Source organism: Saccostrea cucullata, unplaced genomic scaffold (assembly GCF_032062105.1).
Source record: "Saccostrea cucullata isolate Sc308-1 unplaced genomic scaffold, CSIRO_AGI_Scuc_v1 ctg1952, whole genome shotgun sequence".
NCBI classification, from domain to species: Eukaryota; Metazoa; Mollusca; class Bivalvia; order Ostreida; family Ostreidae; genus Saccostrea; species Saccostrea cuccullata.
The window spans coordinates 5,353-16,057 of record NW_026937019.1 but is presented as its reverse complement, the minus strand read 5'-3'; the positions used below and the strand labels follow the sequence as shown (position 1 = coordinate 16,057).

General features: G+C 32.6%; 1 protein-coding gene across 1 annotated transcript; it reads left to right on the top strand.

The window, feature by feature from the left end:
* Positions 1–3,557: 3,557 nt before the first annotated feature.
* Positions 3,558–5,947, top strand: LOC134247064 (melatonin receptor type 1C-like). Its single transcript, XM_062729402.1, has 3 exons — positions 3,558–3,593; positions 4,272–4,557; positions 5,028–5,947. Exons 1-3 carry the CDS (start codon positions 3,558–3,560, stop codon positions 5,894–5,896), a joined length of 1,191 nt encoding a protein of 396 aa, XP_062585386.1. The 3' UTR covers positions 5,897–5,947.
* The last annotated feature ends 4,758 nt before the right edge of the window (positions 5,948–10,705 follow it).

Sequence of the window (10,705 nt, the reverse complement as noted above, 5' to 3'; positions counted from 1 at the left end):
ACAAACTGATTATTTTATGTAGGGATTTATATTACCTATATGCTTAAATTTTTATCAAGAAAAATGACACGATATTAATGCCGTTAAATGTATGTAAGATTGTAATACATGTATCGATCATGTTAGTCTTCTCAAGTTTTCCTCGACCTTGAAACAGATGGCCTCAAAATTAAATATGTCTCTTTAATTGCATGGCAACGAAGTTGAATAATGAATATAATTAACATATATTCATTTTTTAAAAGTCAGATTAACAGAGTACAATTATGTAGATTTCCCGGAGATGGTAACCATTGAATGAAGTAATCCTGTTTTAGGTGCGCCAATGGGAGAGTAAATATGAGACAAGAATTTTAGAAACTGATATTTTTTCTTTGAATTGACATCGGAGCTCAATTTAAAGTAGTTCAAGATCACTACACAGCTTTGTTTTTTGACCAAAGAGAAAAATATGCTCAGAAAAAGGATTCAAAGAAAAATGTATTTTGATATTGACCTTTGCCCCAGAAACTTAAACCTCGTTTTCAAAATTGATCCTTATCTTTTTTTTCATTCAAAATGTAGAAAGTTATACCAATTTCAATTGTACTCAGTTCTAATTCAAACTATATTGGGCGCGTCTCAAGAAAATATTTATGCATTAATGTTAACAATTCTTGCCAAATAATAATAGTCATGATCATGTAATTTTAAAATTAATAAACTTTATGGGCTTTAAAGATGTAAAGTTGTATATCTATGATAAACATATAAAAAAAAATATGACTTCATTTGTGTAACACGTCAAAAGTGTTACATAATGCCAATTCACAGTCCCCCGATGCTTATTAAAGAAACCATTATCACAAAATTTCTACCCGCTAATAAGGCGATAAAAACTAAATACGTTAACACCAGTTTTTAACTACTCAGTACCCACCTCTACACGACAAGTTTGAGTTAGGTCATATGGTTTGAAAACCGGGGGTAATTTTCACCACCTCGATTACACAGAACAATGACCTATTTTTAAATTCGCCCTAGTTAATGAAAATCATATTCAATTCTTTATTTCCTTATGCCATATGGCACATCAGTCAATTGTTATAAACAACATACATATTTTCAAATCTTTCATTTATATGATAAATATTTACATACATATTATATTCTACAAACAGTTTAGTAGTTCTATTCTTCGTTGTGAAGCGATGAACATTAGACATTTCTTTGACATTTTGAACACTTAACGATTGTATTAGTTTGAAGACACTAGGTTTTTAAACATAATACTGTTTGATATATTTAATTCTGAGATCTTGATATACAGGGCATATTAATATAAAATGGAATGAAGGATATGGAGATAACGAACAGTATTCAATATCAAAGTCCATAAAACAAATACAAAATAGGAGCAGAGCGAACACGGACCTCCAAAACATCGGAGGTGGGATCAGGTGCCATGGAGGAGTGAGCATTCCATGCTGACCGTCACACCCTCCGTGTGCTCCTTGTCATGATCGGAAATAAAGAAAAAATCCCTCGTCAATTCAGGTATAAATAATGGACTAACAATAATATGAAAAACGTCAGTCAGCATTTGACTCAATGATAAATTGTATTTGGTGATAAGGTCAGCTTACGAACTTACGAAATGATGACTTTAAATGAGACTGCTGATATTCTTGTTTCATCAACTTGTTTGTCAATAATTTACCTCGTTTTGGAAATTGAACGTAGAGCATGCTCTTGCTTATCGAATCAACTGAGATATATAAACGCCGTATGCAGGTGATCAGGGGATGAAAGTATATTGCTGCATAAGTAAGGGAAAGATAAGTCATCACGTTTGTCATAGAGCTTGGTTGATAGATTACCATTAACGTCTTTTTCAAGTAAAATATCAAAGTATGAAATAGATGTGTCAGACTCTACGGTATCTTTATTTTCAAGCTCACCAGGATATATCGCATCAACATAGGAATGGAAATGACCAATGTAAATTGATAATACGTCGTCGATATATCTAAATGTTGAGTAGAAGGCCACAACAAGTGTTTTCTTCTTTTTACGCAAGATTTTGGACAAATTCTGCTTCCTATGACTACAAAAAAATGTCTGCTAACAACGGAGCGCAATTGGTACCCATGGGAATTCCAAAAGATTGTTGGAAGACCTGGTCTCCAAAAACCATATAGATATTGTCAATCAGAAACTCAAGCATCTTTTTGATGTCAACTTCAGAGTACATCTTCTATATCATTCAAGTCACAAAATAAACATATTCTGCTATTTCTATTTTCATTAACATATCTACCTTCTTCAACCCATAATTTATCACTAGACAGTTTAAAGGTTGTGATACATTTTTTGTATGCATGTTTAATAGGTTTTGATAAATAATTCTGTAAACAAAAATGGTATATAATGTGTTGATACAACTTTCCCTTAGTATACATCTAATTACTTTGATGTGCATTCTTGAAAATGCACATAAAAATAATATATCGTGTTAAATAACTTACTAACTTACCAAAAGAAATTTGAAAGAACTATCTTTACAATAATTCTTTGTCTATGTAAATTTGTTTCCCAAACTGATAATGAATATCAATTCTCTATTCTTGAATCAATCACATACTTAATAATGAGAAATTAAGCCACAAAACTTTTCTCGTTGACAAAGAGTCAAAAAGAAAAAAAGGGATTAAACTAAATGTCATGAATTTCAATGTGAAAATAATATAATGAAAAAATGTTGTCAGACAAATTTGAACTTTACGCTAGATTGTATTTATATAAAGTCGACCATAGAATTTCTAAATATTAACTTGTGTCATTAACATATTTGTCAATAACTCGTTTTAGGAATTGTTTCTAGTTAGAGCATGTTATTGCATATTGAATCAACTGGGAGATATATAACTCCGTATGCAGGTGATATGGGCATATTGTTACTCAAATAAGGAAATTTATAGTCATTACCTTTATCAGAGGAGTTTGTATTTAAGTTCTTAGTAAATTAAATAACCAGATATGAAACTCGTTAAATTTAAATGTCGAATTGAAGGCCAAAACAAGAGACTTTTTTCTTTTCAAGTAGAGATTTCCCACTACTAAATATGACTGGTCTAAATATAAATAGATATTGTAAGAACATACTTTTTAAATTTGGTAAATGTAAAATACTATGTTTTAGCTACGGCATACACCTCTGCGTGTCTTATGGCATTTTTAAAGTTAATTCTTACAAATAAAGGATCATTTTTCTTTACTCGTTAACTTCCTTTTTTTTTTAAAAAATCAAGTGAATTAAAATACCAAATTTTTGCATCCGTACAAAAAATTTAAACAATAAATTAAAATTTAAAAAGAAACGCCCACGATATTTTGATTTCCTGGTGTATTTGGTATTTAATTTGTTATTGGACATGTACAGTTATGCCGGGAACTGTACGTAGATGCTGCGAGGCTGACGTATGTTTATCCTTTGAATGGTCGGCAGTGATTATCCTATAGTACGATATATAAGACCGCCGCGCATCTCTTGGACATTGTATAGGCTATCATCCAATATGGGAGTGTCTGGAACCACTACTCCAAGCTGTGTGGTGAGAACATTTCTTAATCATCTACTCTATTTTAAAGAGCATATTCTATTCTACTCCAAATGGTTGATCAAATGTTTAAATCAGAAATTTATAATTACTAATTTGTTTTATAAATGAAAACTTTGCATGTATATTTCATGTTTTTGAATAGAAATGGAATATTTTGTAATATTCTAGTGCTTTATCAATAAATGAGTAAATGCTACTCAGTAATTGTTGTTTTTTAATGTCAAATATTCAAAAAATAAGTCCACGTGAATCATAACCTTTATTTTGAAGGATATTTGAATTTAATTAGTTTAAAATATACTACCCGTATTTAGAGGAAATTACTCTAAATGCTTATCTTTTATATTTTTGTATCGTAGTGTTTACGATGAATTTTCCCTCTGTATACACAAATGTCAAGATATAGTTGAAATATGGCTGGAATATTACAGATTGTGCATAATTTTGATTGAGTAAATGTCATTTAATTAATTGTCTTTCTGTTATACCAATACTGAATATTTATAGACTGAATTTATAGGAATAAGACTATTTTCCTGCATGAAACAAACAGAAAACTACATCATACCAATTAAGTAAGCAGCATAAAGCAAACATAAGCATGGCAATGATTCACTGTTTGCTTTTAAGAAAACAAAACTATGCTCATTTCATTCTTCTTAATTCCAGGATGGGACATCTTTTCTCAACGATACTCTGAAAAATTGCATGGACTTTGGCAATGGTACCCTAATGATACGGAAGAGCCCTCTACTGGAGACCGACACGTCTCTAGCAATAGGCTACATCGTCGTCATGGCGACTGCTCTCCTGGTCGGAACTGTTGGAAATACCCTGATACTCTTAGTTTCCACTGTCCTAAGAGGAATCAACAAATCCGGAAAAGAATTCATCATCAATCTCGCACTCGCTGATTTCTGTGTCACTGCAGTGGCAGACCCGCTTTGTATTATCGGTAGGTAAAATTTGCATAATTGACTGTTTACAAGGAGTAGAGCATAATGAAAAAAATGAATGAAACATTCTATCCTCTATTATATGTTGCTTTTGAAAATAATTAAAATGCCACATCAAAGCTTAAACTAATTCGAGATTTATTTATTTTTTTGTAAAAATGCAGACTACCATGGTAAGAAAAAATAGCTGAACTATTATCGGCTTGATGTAAAACTAACATTTTATTCTGTATCAAATGCTTATTTTCTGAAACAAAAATGACTAGGCCTATTATGATGTGTTTTATACTGTTTCACAATACATCTGAGGTAGGCCTAATGCACTTTTGCAAACTATGCAATCCAAAAGTGTAGAACATCGTCAATTGTGAATGGGTTTATTTCTTCTTGAAGTCATAAATCTCAGTTTAAAGCAAACCATTAAACATCTTTTTTAAGTATATACATGTACATGAATTTATTTTTCAAGGGGTTGCAAAAGGAGAGCAGTTTTTTGACGATAAGAAGTGGCTTTGTGAGTTTGTAGCCAGCCTCTGCTTGACAGCTTGTTTCTGCGCGTTTCTTAGCCTGACCTTATTGACGATGTCGCGTTATATCTACCTATACCACAACCAGGTTTACGACAAAGTCTTCAATCGATTTACCTGCATTTTGTTTTGTATTACCTGTTGGGTCGTCGCCTTCTTGTTTGAGTTTCCCAATTTTATCGGATGGGGAGGACATTACTTTGACAAGAAGAACCACCAATGTATCTGGGATCGGACGGCTAGCTTGTCCTATACAATGTTTGTCTCCGTCGGTTTGATTGGCGGACCCCTCATCGTTATGACTATTTGTTACATTTTGATTTTTCAACAAATCTGGGAAACCAAGCGCGATATCTACAAATTTGATACCGAAAACCCCCTAAGAATGAGGAAAGCGTGGAGCGAAACTGTTCGTTCATCGAAGACCTTATTCTGCATTTTTGTCGTCTTCGTTATATGTTGGACGCCGTACGCTATAACCATTGCCCTTGATGTTCAGGACAGCCTTTCTACTGAGGTTCATTTGTTTGTTACTCTTCTGGCACATCTGCATTCTAGCGTCAACTGCATCATCTACACAGTTGGAAACAAGAGGTTTCGAATGGGAATTCTTCGACTGTGTGGTAGCAGATCTTCTTCAATGAAATCTGGGTCATCAAACCACGATATCATCACAAAAAGAACCAGCAACTCATCGAACACGCCCTCTGTGAACAGCGACACCTACACTCCACAGAAACAAAAACTTCCTCTCGAGGCATCCTCACTGAGTACCATAACCGGTTATCTATCGTCACAGGGAAGCTCCTAAACTGAAATTTCGTTAAAATTGTCCATGTACTGTTTTAACCCCCTGTTTTAACCGTCCAGTATATTTTTGTTATTGTTATATATACATGTAATTGTACCCGTGAACCAAATATAGAAATAAATCATGATGTGAATCAAATGATGAAATAAAAATGATTTTTTTTTGTATCAATGACTTGTTTATTTACTGTTAGAGTTATTAATTGTGATGTTCGAAATAATTGTTTTGATGAACTAACCTGTATATATGTAAAATTCGTTGAATATATTAAAATGTTTTTTCTATCTGCTTGTTATCATTTTATCTTCTTGGGCAACAGTGTAACTTGTATAAAAAGCTGTGGAGGCGAAACCTAATAGATAAAAAACACCGGAAATTATAGTTAAAAATAATTAAAATGAAATTAGAAGGCATGATAAAAAGTAAAAGGCACCGAATACAATATATCATTAAGTCAAATACTGAAGGAGGTTTTTTTTTTTTTTTTTTTTTTTTTACTAATAGCGAGCGCAGCGAGCGTCGCGAAGCGACGCTCGCGAAGCGAGCTCAATAGACTAACGTGTAAGAACAGAGGAAATTCGGATTGAAATCTGTACATACGTCAGCCAAATTTCTCTGTGCAACATTCCCAGAATTCCTGCACTACCCAATGTCCTTTGCGCGAATATTGCCGAATAAATAAATAATTAATAACGTAAAGCATATATCAGACATTCAGTTTGTAGAAATCTTTCAAAGAAACAAGAAATAATTCTGCAATGTTTTTCGACAAAAATTGCACCAGTTCTATAGTTTCAAACAGACGCTCGGCTGTCTCCGTAAGCTCCGACGAGCTTTGTGACGTCGTATGACGTCGCAGCTGGTCGAGAAATCTCGTGCGGCTTGACGTTCGAAGTGGCTGATCTCAAATGTTTTTGATGGTACAACTGCGCTCGCCCCAACGGTCACACCGTAAAACATATTATTAGAAAATTATTGTATACAGATTTTTTTCCGATCATGACTAGGAGCACACGGCGGATGTGAACGGTCGGCAGGAGATGCTCACTCCTCCATGGCACCTGGTCTCACCTCTGAGTGTTTTAGAGGTCTGTTTTTCCTCTGTTCTTGATTTGTCGTGTTTGAATGAACTTTGTACTTGAGTACTGTTCGTTTTCTCCCTATTTCATGTAGAAATAACGTTACAACGCAAATTTTAATAGGCGTTTGTCGAATGTTATGCCCTGTTCACACGACGAGTTTAATTCGCAGTAAATTAATGCGAAGTAAACTAATGCGAATCAAACTAATGCGAATTAAATTGCGTTCACACGGCAGCTAATGCGAAGTAAACTAATGCGAATTAAAATTTTTACTTCTACGGCCAGGCGTCAGTAAGGCTATTACTCATTTGCAAATCACGTCACCTTATGCAGGAGCAGATGCATTTGACATAATGTTACAGTGTCTGTACACACATTTTAGTGATTAACACAATTTTCCTTTGGTTTTCACTCAAAAATAGCACAAATACTTCAATCTGACCACGGATATGTGGCATTTGACCTAAATTTGCCATTACGCATGCCTCAAAATTTAATTCGAATTAGCTTCGCTTAGCGTTCACACGAAGCTAATGCGAAGTAATTGAATGCGCAGTAAACTAATTCGAATTAAACTAATTCGCATTAAATTCTTCGTGTGAACGCTAAGCGAAGCTAATTCGCGGTAACTTTATGTTTAATTCGAATTAAACTCTCCGTGGTTAACCTTTGGTTAATATAAATATTTTTCGATGAATAACAGCCTTGTATATACTCATATCGGTACTCAAACAGAGAACCTGCAAACAAAGTTAAGTCGTATTTCTATTTACAATGTACATGTAATTGAATTTTATTTCACATGCGCTATTCAAAAATAACATATATATTGCGTACATAAATTTCCAAACTTATGATGAAAATTATCTGTTTTTTTAACAAAACGACTCCATGATGTTTACTTAAGCTTGTTCTCAGTTTATCATATCATGGCTCGACCTATTGATGCAAATAATTCCATTATCTTTGAGCATACAAAGTTGCATTTAAGTTTTTAATTGAACAGATCATACTCTTGTTTGAAGTATAATTTAGAAGTAGAAATGATAATGTTCTTAACAAAATGAACGCGTATATTAAAGAATAAAGAAACATCAGTGAAAGTGAAACAGTTTTGTTGGTATGATTCAGTCCATTGCCCTTGATTAAACTATAGACTTAGCCTTTAATCAAATTCAAGGAAATAGTAATTAAATCCTCTCCCAATCATCTATCCATTCTTTGAATTCCGCTTACAACGATTTTTTTTGTATCTTAATAGTGGAAATTATTTCTTCAGTTGTCAATGCATAGTCTAACGAAGCCTAGTAATACCTCAGGTTACCAATCTTTCAACATTTCAACCGAGGGAGAATATGTTAGTGGACGAGCAGTCAGCCTTTAATGTCATTTGTTCTAGAGTCCGACGATACATAATGTCCACAAAGAAAGAATAACATTATATAGAGAAAACTTTTGTCAAAATTCAAATAATTTCTTAACTACATAACTCAAAACAAAACCTTTTATTTGAAAATGGTAGTAAGGATTTATCACATAGAAGCAAGTGAAAATTTTTAAAGATTTGCTAAAAATTTGATGAAATATATGGAGATAACGAACAGAATTCAAGTTCACTAAATACTACAAAATTGGAGCAGAGCAAACAGGGAATCTTTCGATTTATGCTTTCATGGAACTTGAAGTTGATGCTGATACCCTTCTTCGATTTATAAAAGGAATTTTAAACGTGTAAAAATATTGAATAAAAAGTTATGATTATTTTCACTTTAATCCAATATTTTTTGTTTAATAATCATAAAATTAAAAAAAAAAACATGTAAGATAGCCCTTACCGCCGACATGATTTAATCTTGGAATAGGAATTAATTTTGTAGATTTTACTAAGGATATACAGGTATAATCTTAATTACAGTGTCCAGCGTTAATCGTATTATCAGTCAGCTGATTTGTAGTACTTCCTGATTAATTCTGTCTGGACATTCCAAGATTACCATTTCAATCAAGTACGGGAAGAAGGATATAATAAATTATTTTGTAGACGCTGAGATGGGACCTTTATTCCAGATATAGATGGTTTCCTCGATTTTGCTTCACTTCTTGAGGTTTAAAATAATGTATGTAATTCTATTCTTATTTCTAGCCATCAATAGTGGGAAACTAAAATAACACCACCAGAAGGTATACATAAGAAGGAGTTTTATAATACTTATCAAAGAGAGCACAGTCATTGTTTCTTTTTTTTTAATAGAAACCCTTTTCTGTTTTTTTGGACAAAACATTTTCGTGAAATAACATTGATTTTTGTTGTTGACATCTACTGAAAACTCCAGAATTTGAAGGCAAAGATGTGAATTTTGAATTGTATCTTCTGCATTTCCTTATGTTAAACATAATTATTTCTAAGTAAATTCAAAATACTTGCATTAAAGGGATAACAATATGATCGAGAACAAGGTCTGAAAACAAAACAGTGCTGTTGTGAATGTTTACTGTTTGAAATTGTTTTGAATAGATTTTGATGTTTCCTAAATGATTTGATTCTGGGGCAACAGTAAGGGAAATACAGTGAAATTATAGGGGAAAATCTTAAGAAAACTTAAAATCTTCAGAAGACCAGAAGAGCAATCGTATTGCATGGTCATATTTAATGTACGTAAGAATCCTCGGGTAGTGTTTATCTTTTTATTTATCTCTTTCTTTCATTGTCGTCCCAAAGGAGAGGGATGGACAATAATAAAAAGTTAAATTTTCATAAGATTGTCCCACAGGCATTTGATTCAGTAATAATTTTTTAACCCTTAGTAAATTAATAACTTACAAACTTTGAATTAAAAAAAAATATTACCGAATCAAGTGTCTGTGGGATAAACATGTAACAAGGGAACTGTTTTAAAATATTTGGAAAGAATACATGAAGGAGGAATTAAGCAACATCCTTTAGTTTTCGATTTATTGAAATAATTTTGATAAGTTTGCTTTATTTGAAACTAAATACATATATGTACTGTTTAATTCTACATCAGTAAAAAAAAGTTAAAGATCAATGTGTCGAAATAAAAAAAATCAAGCTTAAATAAACTTCAAAGTACTTTCTTTATTCGCAACCAATTTTCTCCTATTTGCCAGGTATGTAATTAAGTGATCTATATATGGGATACATTTCCGATAATTCCAATAACTCATTTTGTGAACAAAGTTAATGGCAATATTGTCATAAATCTGTTAACAGTTTAAGAAAGATTGTACAGAAGTATTTGATGTGTACATATATTTTTTAAAATAGTAGTCAGTTAAAACTGTTGATAGTCCTCGTATACAGAGATAGCCCCAGTCTCTCTTTCCCGAAATTCAAAACAATATCATCCTACATCAGTCTTAAACTGTTGGGTATAAAGTTTACGATAGCTTTAGGCATTCATTATACTATCGCGTAATGAAGTTGGATCAAGTGCCATCCATTGGACGAGTAATCATCCCCTTTCGATTGGTCACACCTACCATGTATTCCTTGACATAACTGGTCAAACGGAAAAATCCATAGACACTTCAATGTGAGAATAATGCCCTTACAATTCACAGGTAGTGTATATGCAAAAACGTTCATCAGCATTCAACTTATGATAAATTGTACTGACACGGTCTTTTTTGACAACAGAAATTGCAAAATCTTGACTTTAAACATAATTGTATTATCAAAGTATTTGACTGTAGTTTTACCTCGTTT

Excerpts from the sequence above, each read along its gene's own strand:
- LOC134247064 (XM_062729402.1), top strand. The coding sequence starts at position 3,558 with ATGGGAGTGTCTGGAACCACTACTCCAAGCTGTGTG. Across the intron at positions 3,594-4,271 it reads CCACTACTCCAAGCTGTGTG|GATGGGACATCTTTTCTCAA; the intron begins GTGAGAACATTT and ends TCTTAATTCCAG. Across the intron at positions 4,558-5,027 it reads AGACCCGCTTTGTATTATCG|GGGTTGCAAAAGGAGAGCAG; the intron begins GTAGGTAAAATT and ends TTATTTTTCAAG.